This window comes from Adelges cooleyi, unplaced genomic scaffold (assembly GCF_023614345.1).
Source record: "Adelges cooleyi isolate 19-005CV unplaced genomic scaffold, UGA_ACOO_1.1 ACOO_flye_CR_arks_rails_tigmint_CR_PRNA_376, whole genome shotgun sequence".
Taxonomy (NCBI): Eukaryota; Metazoa; Arthropoda; class Insecta; order Hemiptera; family Adelgidae; genus Adelges; species Adelges cooleyi.
In genome coordinates this window covers 9228662-9256643 of record NW_026096053.1, presented here as the reverse complement: position 1 = coordinate 9256643, position 27982 = coordinate 9228662, and the positions used below count along the sequence as shown (strand labels likewise).

The following is a 27982-nucleotide window of genomic DNA, read 5'->3' as shown; positions in this document are numbered from 1 at the left end:
CTCAAAAAGTTCACACCAAAATAATATAAACTCAATGATAATACTTAGATAAGTAGATAAACAAATTTTTAGATTAATTAAATCACTGGAAACGTGTCACTAAATAAAATATAGATAACTCTTACACTTCGTATAAAACTCGCTGCTCCAAACAGTCGAGTACCAATCATTTCACAGCCACCGTTCATACATACAAAATAAACATGATTGGTGCTAAAATCTTAGTGGCAGTAGCTATTGCAGTGGTATCCCAGGTATGTACATGAATACTATTTAGTTACTACTAAAGCTCTATTAGTTATACTCTAAGCTACTTTTAGCTTAGAAAATTAATTAATCATTTGATTTTTATTTAGGTTCAAGCTAAGCCATGCTTGCCTTGTGGTATTCCATTTCCTCCACCATGTGCTCCAGCCGCCCCAGCTATTAGCCCAGCTCTCCTGAGCTTGTTGCCACTCTTGCTCGCACCACCTGCTCCAGCACCACTTCCACTGCCTCTCCCTCTCCCAGCTCCTTGCGTTGCTCCAGCTCCACTCCCACTCCCGGCTCCATGTGCCCCCGCTGCCCCCGCTATTAGCCCAGCTCTTTTGAGCTTGTTGCCACTCTTGCTAGCACCATCTGCTCCAGCTCCACGTGTTGCTCCTTTGCCAGTCGCTCTTCCGCCTCCAGCACTCATTCCAGTACCACTCAGCCCTCTGCCAGTCCCAGCCCCAGCTCCATGTGCTGCTCCAGCCCCACTTCCGCTCCCTCTACCTCTGCCAGCTCCATGTGCATCTGCTGCTCCTTCTCTTAGCCCAGCTCTTTTGAAACTTTTGTTGCCACTTTTGTTGCCAGCAATCGCACCAGCACCTGCCCCACTCCCACTTCCAGTTCCATGTGCTGCTCCAGCACCACTCCCACTCCCACTCCCTCTCCCAGCTCCATGTGCTCCAGCTGCTCCTTCTCTTAGCCCAGCTCTTTTGAAACTTTTGTTGCCACTTTTGTTGCCAGCAATCGCACCAGCACCTGCCCCACTCCCACTTCCAGTTCCATGTGCTGCTCCAGCACCACTCCCACTCCCACTCCCTCTCCCAGCTCCATGTGCTCCAGCTGCCCCAGCTATTAGTCCAGCTCTTTTGAGCTTGTTGCCACTATTGCTAGCACCATCTGCTCCAGCGCCATGTGCTGCTCCAGCACCACTTCCTCTCCCTCTTCCATTACCATGTGGTTGTTAATTAATACAACGATTGTTAAACAGTATAAAATTAATTGTTTAACTAAAAAATATAAATGATGATTTAAAAAATTTTACAAGAAATATTCTTTTTTCTTTACTTTTAACTTCCTTATACAAAGAAATCTAAAATATTTATATGAAAATATTTTTTTTATAATTAACCTTTATTAGCTCTTACAATATTGTTAAATAGTTCTGTCAGCAAGAGTTTCCTAAATTGTTTAGTGGTTGATTTCTACATAAAATAACAATTTACTTCTCGAACTGGTCGAACAAATGGGCATATTTAAAATGCAGCAAAGTATTTTAAAATATAGAACACTCAATCAATTTCTTAAATATTAACAAACACACATTTATTATAATAAGTCCCATGACCATCATCAATAACTACTTATTGTCATAAATAAATTATAAATCAAATAATTGAATAGGAATTGTTCTTATTTTAAAAGTAATGCCAGCTCGATCCAGATAAGGTAAAAACGATAATTGATGTTTTTTAATTATTAGAACAAGTCGGTTCAGATACCAATACTGGTCATTGATTAATACGTTAGGTAGTTAATCAATATTATAATTTGACTTAAATATCTGTAAGCATTTAAACACTAATAGTGGCAATTCTTTTTTTTTTATATTATAATAAATCACATTTTCAGACTTTTTTTATACATAAAGTATTTAACTAGTTACAATTATATTATATTCTTGGTCCACAATGGTTTCTTGAAAAATATTTGTTCTAAAGAAAGAGTTTTTCCCAGCAAACATGCAGGTACATTTTAGCAAATACGGTTGGCATACTAACGAGTTACGTTCCTCTAGATTAACCAGATAGACTTAAAAATTCTACTTATTTTACTGAAAAATACCATTATCGTTTAAACTGAAATCAGGAAAATTTTGTGGTTTTTTAATCTTAAAAAGTCCAGACAAATTAGATAGATTCAAAATAAAGTAACAAATTTAGATTTATATTTGAGTTCAAATAATACAATATTTTATCCTTATCTTTGTTCAACTAATATGGGAAGCCAAAGAAATGAAACATCGGTAATATTTTTTTTATCAAAATAAAAATTAATCTCCTCAAATTTCCTCCCCAAATGTATACTGTTCAACAATATCGCTCATTATATTCTATAGCTAAAAATATTTTATTGGTTATTAAAAACATTCCATACAAAATCAAAAGAAAATTACATTTAAAAAAAAGCCAGTACAGTGGTGTCGGGGCATAGTGGGGAAGGAGAGGTCACAGGTCTACAGATTTTATTATAACTGAAAGTGATAAAATCACTTTTAAATAAACGCTTCGATGCAAATCTGTGGATATTATGTTCAACCCAGTTATAGCGGTTTAGAAGATATCGTGGGACCAGCAATAATGTACTTAAAATTTAATATTTAGTCTTGTGCAGGGTGGATACGATAAGGGTTGATCGTCTGTCTATAAAAATGTACTGTCATAGTTACCCATATATCGTAATTAACAATATAATGAAAATATTTTCATTACCTTATGACTGTTGATTCACTCGCACATAGCAACCTAGAAACTGACTACGGCCAAAGTGTAAATTTACCCTATTTTTGGGGTTTTTCCTTAATAAAAATAAAATTTGACTACAGATTTTTTAGAAAATTGTATATGTTATAGTTCCATTTTAGATCTACCTTTGGTCTAATTTTTCAGATCTAATTCTAAAACTTTGCTTGAAAAAGTGAAATAAAGAAAAAAATTCTATCCCTACGAAGGGAAAGGGTTTATGATATTTTTTTGGTTTGTCAATGTTTATCGATTGTACTATGTTTAAAGAAAAATTCATATAAATTTGGAACATTTTTGACTATTTTTAAAAAAGTTATAGAGCATCGTAATTTTAAGTTGAAAAGTTTTTTAGGAGTTTTTCTCGATTTTGATGGGGAAGAGGTGACTTTTTTTAATTTTTGGCCTGATAAAGTACCTTTCAGGTATGATTTCTGATCTATAGAGTTGCTACACGAAGAAATCGGTTCAGCGGTTTACGAGATATCATGGTACCAGATACAAAAATAAAAACACATCATTGTAAAAACAATACCTTCTCAGCTCCTCATCGAAGCTAAAAATTATAAATATATATAACTTATTGTCATTGGTACCAGTAGTATTAGACACATAGTACCGATATACTATACTAGCATACTGTAGTACCTAATATAAAATGGAGACTGCACCGTTTGTTATTAAAGTAAAGTTATTATATCTTGTGAATATTAACTATTTTATTATTTTCAAACATTTTAGTCATGTGAGACAGATTTTTTTTAAATATGTGTATGTTTTTAGCAATAACATTTAACACTTATTGATAATGAATGAACTAGACGAGTTGGAAAAAAAAATTAATACAGAAACGCCCTGACTGATGTTCAACAAAAAAATAGACTTATAAAAAAAATACAATTGAACTTTAAAATTTATCAAAGGAGACAACAATATATATATATATAATATTTAATAAAGGACAAATTAATTCATTTTAAAAAATGTTATATTTTTACCATAATTATTGTTATGTGTTGTTAAAGTGTAAATAATGTTAATTTGTATGCTGTGTTTTAATTTGTATTAGAATCGCTTTTATCACTTTTTACTATTGTTAATATTACATTTATTCATATTACGATTTACGGATTATTAATTAATTCTAAAATAACATATTTCCTCAAATTAAAAGTAGCTTTAAGAATTAATTTTTATATATTTTTTTAATACTTATGAATTGTATATTTTATTATTTTTTGTGTCATTATAATTTTTTATTGTTTTTGATTTCTATATTTTATTAATTTTTGAACCTTAATAGTGTATTTAATATTTATGAATAGTATGTTTTTATTAATCTCTGTGCCTTTATAATTTGTTCAATGTTATGTTGTACATTGCTGTATGTTACTTTTATGACTTGTACACATTTCCAATATAATCTTCATTTTGTATGATATATTAATTTGTTAAATTTATGTAAATTATTATTATAAAAAAACCAAGCACAGTTTAAGCCAGTGCAGTCTAAACTAGTACAGTATAAACCAAGCTCAATTATAAATTAGCATAGTGGTTCAATGTGGTTATTTAATTTAAAAGTGATTTAATCACTTTCGAAAGATTCTATGCGAATCTGTACATAGTATAACCTAGCACAGTCATCAGTATAGCTTAAACCCGTAGAGTATAGATTAGGTTCTATTTATGTACGGTTCAAACCAAGAACCGGGTAAACCAGTACAGTCCAAAAAAGTAAAGTTTAAACTAGTATAGTACAAAGCAAGTACTGTCTAAATCAGTACAGTAAGAAATTACTAAAGTTGTGTCCAGTAACCACAGATTCGCATCGAAGCGTTTTCTTGAATTTGATTTTATAGGAACTTAGCAACTATTGACTTTATTTATTGTAGTATGTTAGCTTCTTACTATGTTAGATACTACCTCACTAATGTTATAAGATTTACTAGGGAACGAGTTATATGGTAAAGAATGTTAGTAGGGATTTGCTTTTAAACTTTTTATTATTTTCATACACGAGATCTTCTCTATTTCCCTTTATTAATACCTAATAGCGTTAATAAAAGTGATGCGAAAACGCAAGATCAAGGAAAGGATCTGATGTTTTGGCAATAAACTCATTAGAACTCACAGCACAAGATTCTAGTACTCGAAATCAAGTTATTTGGAGAAAATATTATACAAACATCACTTAAGAATCAACCAATAATATTATCGCAAAATAATATTTCTTTTATTACCAGTCACTTTTACTACTAATTTTTAAAATTGTACAAAACATAATCTTAAATTGTAATTTATAATTATATATTATTTATATTTCATAAGTGCTCATAAATTCGGTACTAAGAATATTATTATTATAATGTTACTATGTTTTTTAATCATACATCAAAAATAAACAGATTGTTATCATTATCATTTTATGAATTGAAGGCAACTCCTACATTATCGGTTTTATCAAATTGTTGTCGAAAGCAAAATCATTGATAACCACTTATATTAAGTGGGAAACGTGTCTGAAACCGAAACATATATTTCTCATCAAACAGGTATAAAAAGTCTTTCAACATTATTCTGAGCATCATACGTCCGACAACTAACTCTAAGTTTAAGTCACAAACTAAAATAGTAAAAATGGTCGCCGTAAAGTTCGTTGTAGTAATAGCTATTGCTATAGTATCACAGGTAAGTTTCTAAATTAAGTAACTGTTACATTGTACGATTTTTAAAAATATTTGTTCGAATGTAGGTTCAATGCGTGCCCTGCGGTTTTCCAATCCCACCTCCATGTGCTTCAGCTTCTCCTGCTATAAGCCCGGCTCTTCTGAGTTTATTACCGTTTTTAGCATCCTCAGCACCAGGCCCGTGCGCTGCTCCAGCTCCACTTCCACTCCCACTACCTCTTCCAGCTCCAGCACCACTTCCACTCCCACTCCCGGCTCCATGTGCTCCAGCCGCCCCAGCTATTAGTCCAGCTCTCTTAAGCTTGTTGCCACTCTTGCTCGCACCACCTGCTCCAGCTCCATGCGCTGCTCCAGCACCACTTCCCCTCCCTCTCCCTCTTCCAGCTCCAGCACCTCTCCCACTCCCACTCCCAGCTCCATGTGCTCCAGCTCTTAGCCCAGCCCTTCTGAGCCTATTACCGCTTTTGGCCGCTTCAGCACCAGGTCCATGCGCTGCTCCAGCCCCACTTCCACTCCCACTACCTCTTCCAGCTCCAGCACCACTTCCACTCCCACTCCCGGCTCCATGTGCTCCAGCCGCCCCAGCTATTAGTCCAGCTCTCTTAAGCTTGTTGCCACTCTTGCTCGCACCATCTGCTCCAGCTCCATGCGCTGCTCCAGCACCACTTCCCCTCCCTCTCCCTCTTCCAGCTCCAGCACCTCTCCCACTCCCACTCCCAGCTCCATGTGCTCCAGCTCTTAGCCCAGCCCTTTTGAGCCTTTTACCGCTTTTGGCCGCTTCGGCACCGGGTCCATGCGCTGCTCCAGCACCACTTCCACTCCCTCTCCCAGCTCCAGCTCCCCTCCCACTCCCACTCCCACTCCCGGCTCCATGTGCTCCAGCTGCCCCAGCTATTAGCCCAGCTCTTTTGAGCTTGTTGCTCACCCCACCTGCTCCAGCTCCATGCGCTGCTCCAGCACCACTCCCATTACCTCTCCCAGCACCATGTGGCTGCTAATTTGTGCAATAACTGTTAATTAGTACAAATCAAAACTGTGAAATTTAAAATAAAGCTGTTGATTTTTAAATATTGAATTTGTTTATTGGTATTATTATTCTGTCTTTATTATCATTTTTCAAAACATCCAAAAATGACTACCATCATTGTTCTTATATGTTATGTGTTTATGTATCTAGGAAAAATATAGTTTTTCTTACAGTATTTGTGTTTGCCATATAACGTTATTGCAAAAATGTGGAAATATCTACCTCAGAACCAGAAAAACCTAAGTTAGAATTTGCCAACTTTTCAGAAAAAAATAAAATCTTAAAAGAAAGATCACGCTTATAAGTAGGACTTCTACTGTTATGAACCTAGTAAATTACAGAATAAGCATTTTTAATGGAATCTCTTTGAAATGACCTAATGCAAAATCAGGTTCTTCATTCAAAACTAGTACAACCTGGAAATCGTTATTTATGTTTATGAAGTATAGATAGTGTTTTTACAACTGATATACTTTTTTAGATAAAGAGTTCAGATCTACAATCATACCAGTGAATATAGAAATATTTTATGCATCTATAATATACTACGTACAGTAAAAAGAAGCCAGTACAGCAGAGTCTAAGAGGTTATAAGTTATTTAGGAAAAATTATAACTGAATGTGATAAACTCACTTTTAAATAAACGCTTTGACACAATGCAACTCAGTGAACTGTAAAAAAAACATTAAATATTTTTATTGTGATACTTTGTCATTAAGGTTTTATCGATGAACAATTACCTCTACTCTATTCTCTAATTAAAAAGTATTTTTTTTTATTTGTAACACGTGGAATTTATGTAACTTTTTTAAGTTAATTATAGCGTTTTAAACATTTTAACTAATCGATTTAAATATTTATAATATAAAATAAATGTTGAAAAACTAACAAATCTAAGTAAAAAAAAAAACGCGTCTTGCGATAAATAACGGCTGATCATTCTGTATAAATGAAAATAATATAAGGAATATCAACAAAAATTACATTAAGCATAAATAAAAAGGTAAACATAATGGTTAGACGATTTTAAACTTTTAAAAATTAATACTAAAATTTGAACATTTAGATGTCTTGATCCAATACTGGTTGCTTGGCTACACTTAACTTTTTTTTTATTTTTATCAATTAATTTATATTTACATAGCTTTTTTCAGTCAACCATAAATGCCGTTTTACATTAATTTAAAAATTAATTTTTATAAATTTGTTGGTGCATAAATGCATGCATATTTTGGTCTGTCCACTCCAAGTTTAAACCGGTACTAATATTACCTGCTGGTCAGTCTTTACACCAAAATATTAACTCCCTTACCTCCAACGAAAATACTGCAGCCATCATAATGCACGTAACACCTAGAAATTTAGTAAACTTAGAATACAAATTTGACATCAATACAATATGATCAACATATGAAAAAAGTTTAACTTAAATGTCAACGATATAAATCGTTTTTAATACACGTAGGTTGGGCAACTTACGGGTGTTTTTATTTTGATGTCGCTCGCCAATATCAGTAAGAAAAAGTAAGTAATGTCGGTTATATAAGTTATTCATGAAAGCCAAAACAGCTATGATCTATTCATCTATATTACAAATGAAAAATAAAATACAAAGAAGAACAGTACATTTTAAAAAAATGGATGAAATAATAGTAATGCAACGGGTTAAAGTAGAGAGAAATAAATAGAACGATTCGGTACCTTGAAGTAAAAGCAATCGCTCCTTCTTAGACATATAGAGGATGTCTTCCTCCTGATTTTAAGCGTACAATCCTAACTAAGCAAAATGTATTTATTTATTTATTTGGGCCATAATGGTTTTATTGCATGATTACCAAAAATTAATATAAAATTAATATAAAAGAGAACAACATTTTGAAGACAATGACATATATCCTTTTTTTTAATATTTCCTTGAAATAATGTCATCACAGTTTATAAAAAAAAAAATTTTAAAAAAGTAATTTTTCAACATACAAATATTAGGATAATTGTTAAATATATCGAAGAAACTTCTGTAATAAAATTTCAACATTTTTCAATTTATATTCTGCGAAAAACCCGTTGTAGACCGAACAAGCGCGTTCTGTATAGGTCTGTGACGATGTTTACACTAGGAACTTGATCAAACGTTGCCTAGGGCACTGCACTGATCTGATAATATACTAAATTACCAATAAAGAATTCTAATGACTATAACTATAAATATACTTATTTTGTTTGCTTATTAGTATTTTTCAAAAAATTGCCTTTACAGTACTCCTTTATAAATAGGGAGTATAACCTCCTCTAAAGATCATTTCTGTTTATTAAATTATCAAATTTCGATTTGATAGATTAAAATTTTGCCCAATCACAAGCAAGAAAAAAGTTAAATCAATTAATTTTACTTTGTCTGCAATCACATTTTAAATAGCTATCATTATTACTTTTAAATTTGAAGGCAACTCCTACATTATCGGTTTTATCAAATTGTTGTCGAAAGCAAAATCATTGATAACCACTTATATTAAGTGGGAAACGTGTCTGAAACCGAAACATATATTTCTCATCAAACAGGTATAAAAAGTCTTTCAACATTATTCTGAGCATCATACGTCCGACAACTAACTCTAAGTTTAAGTCACAAACTAAAATAGTAAAAATGGTCGCCGTAAAGTTCGTTGTAGTAATAGCTATTGCTATAGTATCACAGGTAAGTTTCTAAATTAAGTAACTGTTACATTGTACGATTTTTAAAAATATTTGTTCGAATGTAGGTTCAATGCGTGCCCTGCGGTTTTCCAATCCCACCTCCATGTGCTTCAGCTTCTCCTGCTATAAGCCCGGCTCTTCTGAGTTTATTACCGTTTTTAGCATCCTCAGCACCAGGCCCGTGCGCTGCTCCAGCTCCACTTCCACTCCCACTACCTCTTCCAGCTCCAGCACCACTTCCACTCCCACTCCCGGCTCCATGTGCTCCAGCCGCCCCAGCTATTAGTCCAGCTCTCTTAAGCTTGTTGCCACTCTTGCTCGCACCACCTGCTCCAGCACCACTTCCCCTCCCTCTCCCTCTTCCAGCTCCAGCACCTCTCCCACTCCCACTCCCAGCTCCATGTGCTCCAGCTCTTAGCCCAGCCCTTCTGAGCCTATTACCGCTTTTGGCCGCTTCAGCACCAGGTCCATGCGCTGCTCCAGCCCCACTTCCTCTCCCTCTCCCAGCTCCAGCACCTCTCCCACTCCCACTCCCGGCTCCATGTGCTCCAGCCGCCCCAGCTATTAGCCCAGCTCTCCTGAGCTTGTTGCCACTCTTGCTCGCACCACCTGCTCCAGCTCCATGCGCTGCTCCAGCACCACTTCCCCTCCCTCTCCTTCTCCCAGCTCCAGCACCTCTCCCACTCCCACTCCCGGCTCCATGTGCTCCAGCTGCCCCAGCTATTAGCCCAGCTCTCCTGAGCTTGTTGCCACTCTTGCTCGCACCACCTGCTCCAGCTCCATGCGCTGCTCCAGCACCACTTCCCCTCCCTCTCCCCCTTCCAGCTCCAGCACCTCTCCCACTCCCACTCCCAGCTCCATGTGCTCCAGCTCTTAGCCCAGCCCTACTGAGCCTATTACCGCTTTTGGCCGCTTCAGCACCAGGTCCATGCGCTGCTCCAGCACCACTTCCTCTCCCTCTCCCAGCTCCAGCTCCACTTCCACTCCCACTCCCGGCTCCATGTGCTCCAGCTGCCCCAGCTATTAGCCCAGCTCTTTTGAGCTTGTTGCTCACCCCACCTGCTCCAGCTCCATGCGCTGCTCCAGCACCACTTCCATTACCTCTCCCTGCACCATGTGGCTGCTAATTTGTGCAATAACTGTTAATTAGTACAAAATAAAACTGTGAAATTTAAAATAAAGCTGTTGATTTTTAAATATTGAATTTTGTTTATTGGTATCATTATTCTGTCTTTATTATCATTTTCCAAAATATCCAAAAATTACTACCATCATTGTTCTTATATTTTATGTGTTTATGATGGCTTGTATCTTGGGAAAAAAAAGTTTTCTTACAGTATTACGCATTTTATTGGTTTTATTATTCTGTCTTTTATTATGATTTTCCTAAAAATCCTAAAATAAATATCAACACTAATCTTATTTATGTTTTTCCTTTTACTTATATTATAAATTTTACTTTTATTCGATTAATATTATTATTAAACAAATATTATAGTTAAATGTTTTATTCAAATTTTTTTTTTAATTCTAAAGCGTTTTACTATAAAAAATTTGATATTTAAAGTCAAGGCGAGTAAAAATGTTATCACTATTTCTGCAAATTAAAAAGTTAGTAGGGATTTAGAAAACTACTTCTGCGGAAGATGTTGGTCAATAATTATAAATATACTGTAAATTGTGGTTTAAATTTGTATGCATCAAGTATTGTTTTGATAATAAAATATGTTTGATTATTTATTTTTTTTTTTTGCCAGGACAACTGTGTTTTTATAAGTTGACTATTCGGTCAATATTTACACCTAATTGTTAAGCAACTAGTTTTTACTAAAATAAACATACCACATTGAAATTTTTTTAATAAAAAAATTGTTGAAAAAAAAAACAATTCTAGTTACCCGTTACTCCGTATTGTATACTTATTTATAAATACACGTTCAACTGTCATGTATAAGCAACTATACATTTTTTTTAACGGATAAATCTTAAACGTTATAATCATTTGAGTAATAACAATTAAATTTCCGGAGTTGTTACATTCTATACCTACTGTTTTACAGACAAATAGGTGTAATCAATACTACCCACACGTCTTATGATTTTTTTAGAAACAGACTTTTAAATTTTAATTACAAAGAGAAAATTGAAATTGCACAATGTATAGACAGTTAGAGATTTTTAATTTTTAGTATACATTATCAAATATGATGGGGTCCAGTGAGTTTTCGTAGTATCTAATCATCATTGTTTATTCAATTTATGAGCATAATTTTTTTTCTTTATCTACAGTCTGATTACCAGGGTTATCGTTGAGTGGGACTGGCTGTACTCTTTTTTCCGACGGCCCTCGTTTCCAAAAAATTTGACCACACGGACAACATGATACTTTCAATCGTTGTTAATCGCGCGAGAAGTCAAAAAAAGAGAAAAAAATACTGAAATTGTATCAAGAAGTAAACGTTTAGTGTAACATTCGTTTTCTAACTATCAGATAACATAGCTATTAGCTGTGATGTATCAACATCAAAATTTATTACTAATAAATGGCTTTACTATTAATAAATTATAGACCACGAATATGTTGAATTCAAAAAAAATTAAAAACAGTCAAAATGTATAAAAATTATTTACATTACTGCAATTTAATTTTTAAAAAAACAGCACAGAGTCTTTGAGAATTATTTATCAAACCACTTTTAAACTTATGAACTTTTCGATGCGAAACTGTACATGATAAAAAAAATGTAATAGAGAAAAATAATTCGATGACAATTTATTGTGTTTGTAAATGTATTATTATTTTTTTAGGTTCTTCCAATAAAATAGTGGGCGATACTCAACATAGTGCGGACGAAGCAGGGTAAGTGCAATTACCTATTACATAAATGGGGGATGGTGGATTCACCAGACTGCGCTTGCGGTCAGGCGCAGACAGTCAAACATGTTGCACAAGAATGCCCACTATCACAATTTGGAAGAGGCATAGACGGACTCCATCGTTTAATCTATCTATTTTTTATAAATCTTAACCAAATGTTTGCATTTGTTTTTACCCTATTTGTTTGATAATTTATAATATAAAACTATAATATTTCTGTTATTATTACTAATGTTTTTTTTATTATTATTGTTATTGTTACTATCTACTATTCACTATTTATTATATCTGTTATATATCCGATTGCCACATTAAATTAAAAAAAATTTTAAAAGTATCATTACAATTTTTTAGACTAGACGATTGAGAAATTCATGATACATTAATAATAATAACTTAACGTCATAAAAAAATTATATTTTCAATAACAGGATAAATACGATTAGAGTCGATCGTCTGTCTTTCCTAACAATTTATTACCATTATTTAAGGCTACATCGTAATCAACAAGATCATATATATGTTTTTCAGATATGTACCAGTTAAATGTTGATTCGATCACACGACTTAAGCTGAAAATGTAATATGGCCATAAAATTAGATTATAATAAATTATCATAACATTATAAAAAATTAGGTTGTCATTCACTATTATCATACCTTAAACGTGTTTTTATTAGGATTGCTAAATTTTATCTTTTTATTTTGATATGACTGCCTTAAAAATCAAAACAATTTGTTAATGTAGCATTCCGACATAAATGAATTAAGAAATCGAAAAAATCTACTTAATATAATAACGTGTAGAAACAATACTAAACTATAAAAAACGAGCACAGTTTGGACGAACCACAATTGGGTCAGGTCACAATTATTAGGAAAAATCAAACAACTCCCATGTTGTTTTTGTCAATTTTGAACGATAGGAGTAGCTTTATGGCTTTTAAAGAAGCTTTGGTTTATGATTTCTGGTCTGTAAACAGTACAAAATAGTATGAAGAAATAAACACAGTAATTAAAAAGTTATCTCAAGTCCAGACACAAAAAAAAATACATTATTGTAGATTAATACCTGGTAAGCTTCATACTTAAGATAAACAAATATTTCAAAAAATGGTTTATTAAACCTTATCTATTTTTGAAATTGGTCTATTATTAAATGGAGAATTTAAAATATATTATTGTTTCGTCTCTTTTAATTTTATAACCACAGTTGCAAAGACATACTTAAAACTAGACTAATGAAATGTAATATACGGCCTATTTGATTTTCATAGCTGAAAGAAATTTTATAAAATATTATAAACACTACAGGATTTCATAATATATGATTTTAGTTTAACAATAAGTATTTAATTACGTCTCCCTTCATTTATTTAATATATTTAGGACGCTAAAATATTGATAATTACTAAGTACATAATTTAATATAAATTAATTTTCTTAATCACATCACTGCCAGAACACTATATCATTAATTTGTTTTTTTTTATTGATCTTTACAAAACATCGACAACATAGATAATTTGTTTTCACGCTTTAGGTTAGTTTACTACATCAAATACATACGTTCTTATATTGTTCTTAATATTATCATCTGCTAATTCGATCTGAAATAAAAAGTTAGCAGCAGTCATGAAAATATTACAACCAACATTCATTTTAACTAAATAAAAATAAAATGGTACTAAGTCTTGTGTCCATGAAGTAGTCCACGTGATATTAAAATGAACTCTTTTCAAATAAATAATTGACATTCAACAAATAATTATAGCATAATACCAAACTTTACTACCACAATTGGGTCATGACGCTCATGACACATGCGTATGATAAAATAAGAGTTATACATAATAACATACGACACATACTATACTATATTAATTAATGCTATAATCATAGATATTCTATTTTCTTTTAGATTTTGTGCTCAATTGCATAAATATTGATTTAATAGTCAATAACAATCATGGTATTATTAATAAGTATTATTATTATTACTATTATTACAATATAATTTATTATTTTATTATAACGATACAACTGTTCTCAATTAAAAAAATAAACTGAATAAATTGGAAGTATGACCTTCCGAAGTGAATTTAACTTAAAATTTAAAAACTCAAAAGGAACTAAGATACTAAAAGATGTACAAAATAATATACAACACAATCATAAAAAATAATCATTGGTCCATCTGATCGCATTAAAACAGAACGCTATCATAATAAGATGGGTCAGGTATAGACAGATAAAGGAATATGCACTCTAAATCGGAACGTGTTTTTAATATAAAACATTAATTGAAGATGTTTTCCATATATAAATTGAAATATCTATTCCTCAAGCATAGTCATTCCACAGTCTTCAACAACTTAAGAAATCAAACATGTTCACTTCAAAAATAATAGTTTTTATAGCAATAGGAATAGTACACAAGGTATGTAGTAAAACAAATTGTGTACTAAACATCAAATAGCATGTCTGAAATATATAACTTACCTAGGTATCAACTACTCCATGCAGCCCTCAGATTTTGTCAGCTCCATGCGGATTGCCGTCTTCTATTAGCCCAGCCCTTCTGAGCCTATTACCGTTTTTAGCGGCCTCAGCACCAGCTCCCTGCGCACCCCCAGCCCCATTCCTCCTACCAGCACCGGTTCCATGTCTACCACCAGCACCACTACCACTCCCACTGCCTATTCCAGCACCATGCACTCCAACTATTAGTCCAGCTCTTCTGAGCTTGTTGCCACTCTTGCTTGCACCACCTGCTCCAGCGCCATGCGCTGCTCCAGCACCACTTCCCCTCCCTCTCCCTCTTCCAGCTCCAGCACCTCTCCCACTCCCACTCCCAGCTCCATGTGCTCCAGCTCTTAGCCCAGCCCTTCTGAGCCTATTACCGCTTTTGGCCGCTTCAGCACCAGGTCCATGCGCTGCTCCAGCACCACTTCCTCTCCCTCTCCCAGCTCCAGCACTTCTCCCACTCCCATTCCCGGCTCCATGTGCTCCAGCCGCCCCAGCTATTAGTCCAGCTCTCTTAAGCTTGTTACCACTCTTGCTGGCACCACCTGCTCCAGCTCCATGCGCTGCTCCAGCACCACTTCCCCTACCTCTCCCTCTTCCAGCTCCAGCACCTCTTCCATTCCCACTCCCAGCTCCATGTGCTCCAGCTCTTAGCCCAGTCCTACTGAGCCTTTTACCGCTTTTGGCCGCTTCGGCACCAGCTCCATGCGCTGCTCCCGCCCCACTTCCACTCCCTCTCCCTCTTGCAGCTCCTTGCTCTTCTCCAGCACCACTACCACTCCCACTACCAGCTCCGTTTGCTCCATCTGCCCCAGCTATTAGCCCAGCTCTTTTGAGCTTGTTGCCACTTTTGCTCGCACCACCAGCGCCAGTTCCATGCGCTGCTCCTCTTCCAGCTCCAGCTTCACTACCACTTCCACTCCCAACTCCATGTGCTCCAGCTCTTAGCCCAGCCCTTCTGAGCCTATTACCGCTTTTGGCCGCTTCAGCACCAGGCCCATGCGCTGCCCCAGCTCCACTCCCTCTGCCCCTTCCAGCACAATGTGCACCGACTATTAGCCCAGCCCTTTTGAGTCTACTGCCTCTATTGCGCTCAAAATCAGCTCCATGTCTACCTCCATTGCCACTCCCTCTTCCAACACCCTGTGTTGCCCCATCCCGTCTTTCCTTATTAAAACTGTTGCCACTCTTGTCATCAGGAATTAGGCCGTGCTCAGCTCCAGCACCAATATCCTTATTAACATCACTCTCATGTAGTTGTTAGAAAGTGTAAAGGTTTTAAATAAATGTAAACACTATAAATAAGACTTGAAATGTTTGATTTGCTTATATTTTAATAGCTTAAACAAATAATTTTTATGTCTAAGATATGTGTAGAAACCTATTGTAATATTCATTTCATATTTATTTTTTGTTTTGTTGTTATTATATAATGAATGTAACTTTAATGGAAAATAAATAACAAACTCTATTTTATAAAAAAAATACCTATTTAAAAAAAAAAATGTATTTTGTATTACAGGGTCCGGCAGTGAAACCAGACCCAGTAGTTTGTGTACAAATGTTCATGTAGTACCATAAGTTATAAGCAACTATTCAAAGTCGTACTAATTATATAAAGTGATATAATCAAAATGATACAAGTGATTTTTATAAAATTTCATAGGAGAACAAAATAAAAATTGTACTTCTAATTGCGTCACACAAATCTAACACACGCATTGTGATCACCATAGAACTCCGACCTACCTGTAACACATGCTAAGATCTTCTAATCATCAAACACAGAATAGAAGAAATCCGATAATATGAGGCAGTACACTAAAATGAACTGTTGTTATCATACACTATGCAATAATGACATAATTCTTTAAATACAACAAGAAAACATATATTAATGTAGTAAATCATAAGTCGTTTAGAAACTGCATAATTTTATATTATATACTTTTACTTAAGTTTCAAAATAAAAATATAATTTTACAAAAAAAAAGAGTAAATTTCAATTTGGTCTATGATCATATAAATTGTAACTCATTTGTGTAGTGATCTACAATTTTGTTTTTTATTTTAAATTAATTTTGTATTTTTTAAATAAATGTAGTGATTTTGGAAATGTGATAAAATTCGGTAGTCATCTTTTCAGTCTACAAGACAATAATTTATTGTCTTATTTAGGACTTGTTTGGCAGATTATATTTTACGGGTATCTTTTATTAGATATTATATTTTCAATTCCAAAACTGCTTTCTGATAAAAAAAAATGACGAATAAAGAACTAAAAGTTTGCCAAAGACACTTTTTCTTATATTCGTATGAGCTTGAAATGTAAATAGGTACTTAAAATGTAATAAAAAAACTACCCATACCGTTTAATATAATTATTTATTTTTATTTTAAATTACCAATCTGATTCTAGTTAAACAGAAGGTAATACTATAGTATCTAATCGAAACAGACGAAGCCCGTAACGATATTATTAAAACGCATACGGATGCGTATGTGTTTACTATTACTGCTGTTAATGTTAATAATAATAAATTATAACTAACAAAAACCATGTCAATAGTTTGATGAAACGAGACGCCAACGCATCAAATGGCGCTGTACGGAGGCGTCGTATTACTGTTGTAATAGATGATTTCTGTAAATTATGTATTCAGTGCAATTTGGTCGATTTTCAGTTAGATAACGAACAAAATGTGCAACACACAATAAAAAGTTTCACCGACGTCGATCGATAACCGATAATCGAATAACTGCACCCAGATAAGCATGTTTTTTTTTACAAAATCGATTATTATAACCCAAAAAGAAAATTCCTATAAAAACGTCCGACCACTCTACGTTGATCATAGTAATCAATCGCTAACGAGTACATGTCTAACCGTCATGGATATTTACAAACGTTTTCTTTTAGGTGTTTACGTTGTAACTTTAGTATTCCACGTAAGTACTCTATACAAGTACAAGCAATCTTATATCGTTAATGTGTTTAAATATCTTTAAAACTGTAATAGAAAAAACAAAAATCAACGAATTAAATACATTTTTATTTAAATGTCCTTCGTTTTAGAGATTTTTTTTTTTTTTTGTTTCTAGGCAACATGTTCAGAGCCGATCGTGAATCCAGAATCGACGCCATCCGTGACTGATAATAATTCATCTTCTCTAATTTCAAATGTAGAAAACCAAGACGAACCACTTGGCCAGTGTTCGTCGCACGAAAAAGATAACACCGAAACGGAAAATCCAGGATTTCAGTATGACATATCCAAATAAATTTTTCCATTTTTGAATAACAACAAACATTTAAGCTATACGTAAATATGGATTTGAAAATTCGTCTTTTAAAGATTTGCGTGTTTTTTTTCAGATCACCAAAACCGGTATGCTTTCAATTACCACCAATACAAATAAAGCTATTAGATAGGACGCTACAAAATATCCAACAAACTCGATCCTTATTAAACCTATTAGATGGTTATCAATTTCAACACAACACACCTTTTGCAAGATATCAATACTCAAGAGAGCAACCAAACTATTATTCACCGAGCGCATACTCCATTTTACCAACTTATTATACTCCATTTGGTATTATAAATCCAAAACAAATTCGAGTATATACACCATACCCACCAATTGCAGAGCATAGGACCGCTCAATATTTTACACCGAAGTCGGTTCCAGCAGTTCCAAATCCATACTTAATTTTAGGAATTAATAAATTCGATTATCCTTTATCGAGATGCACTACACCAATATTTTTACCAAAAATAAACCAGGGATCAAGAAACTCGAAAGATCCACAAACAAGTCAGCCACAAGTAAATCCATATAGCCAACAACCTCGATACTATCCAATAAATCCATACAGTCAACAATTGGCATATTATCCAATAAATCCATACAATCAACAAACAGAACCTTTAACAATAAATCATAATAGAGAACAATTTGAACAGTGGCCTTTAACATCAAATCATCAACAATCTGGTAATCCTGCTAATCAACCGCAAATAAATCCATACACGCAACAACCTGGATACTATCCAATAAATCCCTACAGTCAACCACCCAAATCGTCTCCAATAATATCGAATGACGCAAAATCTAGTAACCCAACTAATCAACAACCAGATCAAACACAAGTAAATGTAAATAATCAAATACAACTTGATCCGGATAATCAACAGTCAGAACAATCTCTAATAAACCAAAACAATCAAGAAAGTGGACCCAGTCAACCAGGTTACTCTCCAATTAATTTAAATGACCAAAAAGATAACCCAAATTGTCAACCATCTGGACAAATACAAGTAAATCCTAACAATCAACAGTCTCCAACCGATCCATCTAATCAACAAAATGAACCTAATTCATCAATTTACTATCCAATGAACTCCGATGCCCAAAAATCTAGTGACCCATATTTTCTACAACCTGGACAAAATCAACTGCATCCATATAATCAACTGCCAGAACAGTCTCCAATGAACCCCATTAATCAACCACAAATAAACCCATATGGTCAACAACCTGCAAACTATCCAATAAATCCGTACAATCAACAAACAAAACCCTTTCCAATAAATCAAAATGGACAACAATTTGAACAGTGGCCTTTAATATCAACTGATCAACAATCTGGTGACCCTAATAATCAACCGCAGATTAATTCATATAGCCAACAACCTGGATACTATCCAATGAATCCATACAGTCAACAACCAAAATCGTCTCCAATAATATCGAATGGTCAACCATCTCCACAACCAGAACAGACACAAGTAAATTTAAATAATCAGATACAACTTAATCCAGATTATCAACAGTTACGACAGTCTCCAATGCGCCCGACCATTCAACCAAATAAACCTTATCCATCAGGTAACTACCCAATAAATCTCAATGGCCAAAACTCAGGTAGCCCAAATAGTCAACAACCGGGTCAGTCTCAACTGAGTCCATCTAATCAACAGTCTCCACTGAACCCAGCCAATCAACCAAATGAACTCAATCAATCCGGTTACTCTCCAAAGAATTCTAAACATCAAAAATCTAGTAATCCAAATAGTCCACAACCAGATCAAACCCAAGTAAATGTAAATAATCAAATACAACTTGATCCGGATAATCAGCAGTCAGAACAATCTTTAACGAACCAAAACAACCAAGGAAGTGGATCCAATCAACCAGGTAACTCTCCAATCAATTCAAATAGCCAAACATCAAGTAGTCCAAGCAGTCAACAACCTGATCAGTCTCAACAGAGTCCATCTAATCAACAGTCTCCAATCAACCCAACCAATCAACCAAATGAACTCAATCATTCCGGTTACTCTCCAAAGAATTCTAAACGTCAAAAATCTAGTAATCCAAATAGTCCACAACCCGATCAAACCCAAGTAAATGTAAATAATCAAATACAACTCGATCCTGATAATCAGCAGTCAGAACAATCTCTAACGAACCAAAACAACCAAGGAAGTGGATCCAATCAACCAGGTAACTCTCCAATCAATTCAAATAGCCAAACATCAAGTAGTCCAAGCAGTCAACAACCTGATCAGTCTCAACAGAGTCCATCTAATCAACAGTCTCCAATCAACCCAACCAATCAACCAAATGAACTCAATCATTCCGGTTACTCTCCAAAGAATTCTAAACGTCAAAAATCTAGTAATCCAAATAGTCCACAACCCGATCAAACCCAAGTAAATGTAAATAATCAAATACAACTCGATCCTGATAATCAGCAGTCAGAACAATCTCTAACGAACCAAAACAACCAAGGAAGTGGATCCAATCAACCAGGTTACTCTCCAATGAATTCAAATAGCCAAACATCAGGTAGCCCAAATAGTCAACAACCTGATCAGTCTCAACAGAGTCCATTTAATCAACAGTCTCCAATCAACCCAACCAATCAACCAAATGAACCTTATCCACCAGGTTACTCTCCAATGAATCCCAATGGTCAAAAATCAGGTAGTCCATATAGTCAACAAGCTGATCAGTCTCAACAGAATTCATCTAATCAACAGTCTCCAATCAACCCAACCAATCCAAATGAACCTTATCCATCAAATAACTACCCAAAGAAACCCAATGGCCAAAATCCTAGTAACTCAAAAAATCAACAACCAGATCAAACACAATTAGATTTAAATAATCAAATGCAACTCGATCCAGATAATCAACAGTCAGAACAATCTCTAATAAATCAAAACAATCAAGGAAATGGACCTAATCAACCAGGTTACTCTCCAATGAATTTAAATGACCAAAAAGATAGTGACCCAAATTGTCAACCATCTGGACAGACACAAATGAATCCTGACAATCAACAATCTCCAATGAACCCATCCAAACAGTCAAATGAACCTTATCCACCAGATTATCCTCCAATAAATTCCAATGGCCAAAACTCAGGTAGCCCAAATAGTCAACAACCGGGTCAGTCTCAACTGAGTCCATCTAATCAACAGTCTCCACTGAACCCAGCCAATCAACCAAATGAACTCAATCAATCTGGTTACTCTCCAAAGAATTCTAAAAAATCTAGTAATCCAAATAGTCCACAACCAGATCAAACCCAAGTAAATGTAAATAATCAAATTCAAATTGATCCGGATAATCAACAGTCAGAACAATCTCTAATAAACCAAAACAATCAAGGAAGTGGACCCAATCAATCAGGGAACTATCCAATGAATTCAAATGATCAAACATGTAGTGATCCAGATTGTCAACCATCTGGACAGACACAAATGAATCCTGACAATCAACAATCTAGAAACGCCAAAAGTCAACAACCAGGTCAGCTGCATATGAACCCTAATAGTCAACAATCTCAACTACCACAATCAAATCCAAGTAATCATCAATCCGGGCCTTTATCAGATTCGCACTATCCGTATTCAAATCAGATGTCAAAACCTCTTGCTACTGAAAGCTCTTTATGGGATACATTATCTGAATGCATTAAGTGTTTTGGCAATAACTCACAATTGTCTAATCGTCCAACATTAAGTGAAAAAAATACGTTTAAGTTACTTAGAGAAATATTACTTATAATTCGTTCTTTAGCTAGTTAATCGAAATAAAATATAAATTTTGTATTTATGTTGTAACAATTTTATGTTGGTTCAAAAAAGTTAATAAATATTATAAAATATGAGCATAACATTTATAAAGTTAATTTTATGTTTGTAATACAACTATTTATAACATTTTTTGATGAAAATGTAAATAAAAATTTACATAACTGATTTGTGAACGAATATACATTATTTTTCTTATTAATATTTTCCTCTTGATTTTATCAATCATATTAATTGTTTGCGGAAGCTTTTTTTTATAAATTTCGTGTACATTCGTTTTTACTTAAATAAGAGTTTTAAGATATATATTGTAGGATGAATATACAAAAAATATAATCCAGAGATTAAGAAGTTATATAGATAGGCATTGATTTTTAAGTTATTAATTCTAAGATCAAAGATGATTTGTGTCAACGCACATATATATATACATGTACATATATACATATATATGTAGAGAGAGAGAGGGAGAGAGAAAGATCGGAATAGATTTTGAAAAAGTAAAAACGTACTTATTATTTAGAAGTGAAAATAAGCTCAAGCAAATTTAAGAATTGAGTTATTCAATCAAGAATTACCATAGTTAAAAATATTATTTTGCCGTAAGCCCAGAATTGGACAAATTTTCATTGTTCATTTCAATACAAATCCATTTAATTTAATACTTTTTTCAAATACTTAGTTTTAAAACTACATTTTTCAAATAAATAAACTAATTAAATAACAATTTTACCCACAGTAACTTTTTAACCACCGGACCGATTACTATTGGAGCAAGTCCATAGATCAGAATAATTCATAAACAAAAGGTGTATTCAAGGTTGGAAAATTTTACCCATTTTCCGTTTTAATTGAGGAAAAACTTTAAAATTTAAATATTATTAAACTAAAATAATATGACATGCTAAATATTTCAAATTTAAATTGGTATTTCTTATATAAGACCGATGATAGATTTAATGTGTACCTACCTATCAAATACAAACAAATTGTATTAACTGTACTTGGTCAAAAAATATTGAAAAATAAACGAAATATGTATTTTACAATAAACGTTTACTGTTCTTTTATAAATTCACATCAATCCGTCTTTTTTTTAATGACTTTATCATTATGTGTTATAATAATTTTGTTCCCGATTTACTGGATTTTTTAAATATTTTTTCAATAAATTATGGAGAAATCATTAGGTTACCTTTATATTTGAATAAATTTGGCTAATACAAATATTATGAATCTGTTAAAACTTTCACGGGTTGATATATCACGTGGATGATTTTCAGATATATCCGAGTCAATGATCACGGAACTTATGTTTCCATATTTTTATGGAAAATAACACTAAATAATTTTTATTTGGTTTAGGATTTTCGGGCACATTAGTAATGAAGTTTTTACTTGAAAATGATTTTATCACTGTAATAATTCCCACAGATCAGTAGGCTGTACTACATATTTACTATGCTGGGACTAGGTATTTTGTTTATTATACCTACGCAGGTTCAATGTTTATAACCGACAATACAATACAAAATAATAGTAACACCAAATAGTAGGGCTACATTTGGCAACTTGTTTTTCAACAACAATTATTTTTGTAGTCTAAACAAAAATGTTTAGGCAATTGCAATGAACGCTGTCTACATAGTTTCAGCGAGAATGAAATGAAGTGTTCGTGTGTAACATGTATAACTTATAACACATAAGTTCAAGTATAGCTGATGAATAATGGTTAACCTTTTTTTTATCCTAAACATTTAGTTGGTAATTGCTTACAACAAATTGTTCATTTAATACATAGTAGACGATTTCATGTAAAATTTAAACTAGTCACGCAATTGAAATTATATACATGTTTGAATAATTCATTTTCGAAACTCTAATAACAATATTTTAAATATTTTAAATCTTTTAAGCCTTTTAAATTGTACTACTCGAACTATTTAAATATTTTTATTTTATTAATTATATTGAAATTAAAAAACTAGAATATAATTCACCAGTCACACAATTAATTCAGAATTGGAAACATTTCAAAAAACTAGTTGTTCTTAAATATTTGTTTTTCTTTTTTTAAATATGTATTTAAACAATTGCCATTATTTTATACAAATTTAACTGTATAATATTGTTTACAGGTGTGTAATAAACAAACATCTTATAATTTAAGATCATATTATATAATATAAATTAAGTAAATTGTAAGGATCATATAAGTTCGCTCGTTTCAAACCGATCGGTTCGTGCCTCATTTGCACATTGTCCGTTTTTAATATATTATCATCGCAATGCACACAATCGCATAAAATGCAAAAATCTAATAAATATTATTCGTTGACGGCCGACCGAGTGTTGTATAACGCGATGCAAGGCTACGGCCGTGCACTCGTTTTTTATCAATATATATACATTAAATTTCCTATCTGACATTGAGTGCAATCGACACTTTTGAATTTGATCGACCAGATTTTTGTTATATTTTTTTTTGCATCTCTAAAAACGATAACGTCAGCGCCTAAGTAATAACGATTTTGTTTAAGTATCGATTCGAACCGGAATTTGTCAACGAGGAAATCGATTTTTTGTAAGTCCACCGCTAGATAAAATCGGTCGAATCGGTTTACACGGTTTAACCAAAGAACGACAAACTAAATGTAATATAAAAGCCGACCAACTGTTTACCGAAATCAATCGTCAGTCGATCCGTTAACGCGTAGCCTAATATAAGCTATTTGATAAACTTCAGTCATGGATCTTCGCGGTTCCACTCGTTTTACAATTATAGCGGTATGCCTATCGTACGTCGCATTTACAGTATGTATACAAAAACATTAGCATTGGCAAAAGTGCCATGGCATAGTTCAGCATCATTATGATTTAGCGGGCTGTGTATGATTTCATACATCTCGATATTATTAGTAGCCATACCTTTATGTTTTAACGATAATTATAAAGACTAATCACAATATAACAGCTGTCAAATCCCTAATGTTTGTATTATACAGGTAACGACTTCGACGGCCTATGTCATCCAGAGACCACCCATGGGACACACGGGCGATTTCAACATTTTACCACCGACAATGAATGCCGGCCAATTCGTCCAAGATTTGCTGCCAAAAAACATTCCAAATCCTTTCCAGGAGCTGATGTTGCCGTTTAATACAATAGCCGAAAATACCGGTTTTGGGTACAAAATTTTAACTTGCATAATCAATTTTCTAAAAAAAAAAATGATTGATCAAACACTTAGTTTCTATTACCAAAAAAATCGAAACAAATATTTGTTTTATGAATGTGTTGTAAATATCTCCGTGAACTGATACACTTGGTCATTTTCAGATCTATCCATGTTGTCATTAGTTATCCGAAAATGATCATGCTAAATTTATAGTTTTTGGTTTAACTTAAGACCTAATTCTAGAGTCGTCTCAGTAACCTAAGGTGAAATACCACATGAACTCAGTTTGTCTAACTGTAGATTTTTCGAATTCCAGACCCAGCTCTGCGTTTAGATCTATACCGAATCAATTGGACCCGTGGCAATGTTTTGGCGGTATGGATAATATTCATATTCCGGACTTCGCACACATCCTACAACAACCGCCTTCCGGATTCAACATGATACATTATCCGGAAATTGGGGCTCTTGGGCCTTTCCAACATCCCGATCAATGGTTTCCACCACATGTTCAAAGGGACCCCATTTGGACGGTTCCCAATTTGCGGTGTTCGCAGTATAGTAATCCTATACAACGACTCCTCTGTCGTATCAGAAACCAAGCCAACCGTTTCCGCCAGAACCGCAAACCTCTTGAAGGAAAAACTCACTAAGCAAACGGCATTTTAGTGTCTAAGCGGCTAAATCTAAAAAAAAAAAAATTGTCGCTGTAAACACCATTTAAACCCCATTTCTGTTTTCTACTGAACCAAATTGTATTTGAGAACAGAATTCGATAATTCAAATTAGCCACCACATAGTACCATTCGAAAATACCACCAAATTCGCCGTAAAATCTACATTGAAGATTTTACTGTGAAGTAAGATTACTTCAATAACATTATAATTACTCTGTTGTTAATGTACTATATAAACAATTTGTAATTTGTTTGATTCTATTATACGTCTTATTAGTTAATACATATTATATTCTGTTTTAAATCCTGTGTAATAAAAATGATAAATATTGACACTTACTAGTGATTTTTACAACTAATACAATAAAATCTCATAGACGGATCTTAATTACCTGTGCTTAAAGCACGCGATAAAAATTTAAAATTTTAAAACTGCCTTTAAATGCCTTTTTTAGCCTTTTATAATGGTCATTTTTGGTCAGAGTTTTACTACCTTAAAATTTAAGTATAAACTAAAATTAAGCTATGATTTCAATGACAATGCCCTTACAATTAGAAACAAAAACATAAATAAAACTAAAACGATCTCTGCCAATCACTTAGCCATTGTCCCTAGTTCACGCTTTAAATGATATTTAATTGTAAATACTATAAAATAAAAAATAATCTGGTCTTTAAGTATTAGTCAACAATTATTTTTTTGGTTTAATACACACAAATCTAACTACTATCGTTTAAAAGCTTAAGAAAAGTCATTCATGGTTGATTATAACTATGATAGAGTTTTGACAAGTAGTTTAGCCGGTAAAATCTATGGAATATTGAAAAAAAAAAAATGTTTAATATAAGTCAAAACTTAACGGTAGCTATAATAAAATTTGAAGGTATTTTCGTAAGCTAGTAGTTAGTACCAATTATTAATAGTTCTGTTAAAAATGTAAAATGCATTGTGTTATTAAAAAAAATCAGAAAATATTTTCCTTTTACCAGAATGAATCCGTTTTATGCTTTGGAGGCGAAAAAAAAATGTTGAAGCGGACTCATATATAATCTATAATATTATAATAATAAATAATAAAAATAATAGATAAATCACTTAGCATAAATTATAGGTATATCAATTTTAAATTGTATGTTATGCTCAAAGAAATAACAATGTCAATATCTATAATCTATAAATATTATACGTTAATTGCTGTCCAATATCGGTTTATTAGCGTTTATTTGCAGTGTTATGTATAAAACAAGTTAATCGCAAATAGACGAATCCGGAATCTTCACTTTAATTTCACAGTTATTTATTTTTTTGGTAACACTAAGGTAAACTAATATATAATTTTTTTGTTGGCGCGAAAACAGATCATGAATAGTTTATTTAGAGAAGGGCATGCACGATTCAAATTTCAATTTTTTGGTTGTAACTGAAGAGTATCATTTTACCGCTTTTCCGGTTTTAATTTTAACAATAATAAATTCTATATTAGGTGCCTTAAATGTGGATGGTAAAAACTATTCAATAGACACAATAACTATAAATGATTTTATTTTACTGATATTAAATTGCGTTATTTAATTTTAAATGCATCATTCCACTCATATATATGTACTTATAAAAATAAAAATTATAGAAACTACAAATTACTATTATTTTTGTGTTTAACTTTAAATTCAACACCCTTGTACAAATGAAAATAAAATCAGAAATACCATCAAAGTTTCTTAATACAATTTTTTTTTTTATTATTCAAAAGCCTCGACTGCAGGGTCATTGGCATACAATTTTGGTATACATATGTTATAGTATACAACTGTTTAGATAAGAGAGAGTAGATTTGATTTTTTTAGAAATTGGATGATGTTGCGTTCAGCCTGAAGGTTGGGGTGAAGTGCTGCCTGGAGGTGATCTGGGATGTTGGATTCCTACAATTTTATTTTATTTTTGAAAATTTCAAATACTCTTAAAGTTCTACTCTAGAATTTTTTTTAGTATCATTTTCAGATTTTAAATCCCAAAACTACGTTCAAAATAGTGAAATAAAGAAAACTTTTTTACCGCTTCTAGGGTTTTAACTGTTTTTTAGTTTGCTAACTCTTATCAACAGTAGTACATTTAAAGAATACTGAATATTCCATACACATTTGCAACTAGATTATTTAAAAAAAAATTACATGACACAGTAATGTTTAGTTGAATAATGTGTAAATTAAATTGCTGAAATCATCAACACACTATACTTTTTATACATTTTTGAATTTAATATATTTAGTCCAACTTGACATGCTACCGTTAATGGGATTGGACATTTATGAATTAGTGTTTATACTTATTTCTTAATAGTTTATTACCTATATATTGTTATTTCCTTGTTATTGTTTATTACCCTCATGTTGCTTATTCAATTCTTATTGTATATTACCTCCTTATTGTTTT

At 33.1% G+C, this 27982-nt stretch overlaps 5 protein-coding genes across 5 annotated transcripts; all 5 read left to right on the top strand.

Moving 5' to 3' along the window:
• Positions 1 to 154: 154 nt before the first annotated feature.
• On the top strand, positions 155 to 1295 carry LOC126840972 (uncharacterized). The gene is made up of 2 exons (XM_050577083.1): positions 155 to 254; positions 357 to 1295. The coding sequence occupies exons 1-2, from the start codon at positions 204 to 206 to the stop codon at positions 1212 to 1214; spliced, it is 909 nt and encodes a 302-aa protein (XP_050433040.1). The 5' UTR covers positions 155 to 203; the 3' UTR covers positions 1215 to 1295.
• A 4041-nt stretch (positions 1296 to 5336) lies between these two features.
• LOC126840971 (uncharacterized) lies at positions 5337 to 6533 on the top strand. Its single transcript, XM_050577082.1, has 2 exons — positions 5337 to 5459; positions 5524 to 6533. The coding sequence occupies exons 1-2, from the start codon at positions 5409 to 5411 to the stop codon at positions 6454 to 6456; spliced, it is 984 nt and encodes a 327-aa protein (XP_050433039.1). The 5' UTR covers positions 5337 to 5408; the 3' UTR covers positions 6457 to 6533.
• A 2541-nt stretch (positions 6534 to 9074) lies between these two features.
• On the top strand, positions 9075 to 15848 carry LOC126840755 (uncharacterized). The gene is made up of 3 exons (XM_050576688.1): positions 9075 to 9181; positions 9246 to 10014; positions 14896 to 15848. The coding sequence occupies exons 1-3, from the start codon at positions 9131 to 9133 to the stop codon at positions 15846 to 15848; spliced, it is 1773 nt and encodes a 590-aa protein (XP_050432645.1). The 5' UTR covers positions 9075 to 9130.
• A 1614-nt stretch (positions 15849 to 17462) lies between these two features.
• LOC126840551 (dual specificity protein kinase splA-like) lies at positions 17463 to 21687 on the top strand. The gene is made up of 3 exons (XM_050576381.1): positions 17463 to 17533; positions 17687 to 17847; positions 17961 to 21687. The coding sequence occupies exons 1-3, from the start codon at positions 17477 to 17479 to the stop codon at positions 21685 to 21687; spliced, it is 3945 nt and encodes a 1314-aa protein (XP_050432338.1). The 5' UTR covers positions 17463 to 17476.
• A 2459-nt stretch (positions 21688 to 24146) lies between these two features.
• On the top strand, positions 24147 to 25812 carry LOC126840863 (uncharacterized). Its single transcript, XM_050576844.1, has 3 exons — positions 24147 to 24507; positions 24699 to 24883; positions 25191 to 25812. Exons 1-3 carry the CDS (start codon positions 24442 to 24444, stop codon positions 25525 to 25527), a joined length of 588 nt encoding a protein of 195 aa, XP_050432801.1. The 5' UTR covers positions 24147 to 24441; the 3' UTR covers positions 25528 to 25812.
• The last annotated feature ends 2170 nt before the right edge of the window (positions 25813 to 27982 follow it).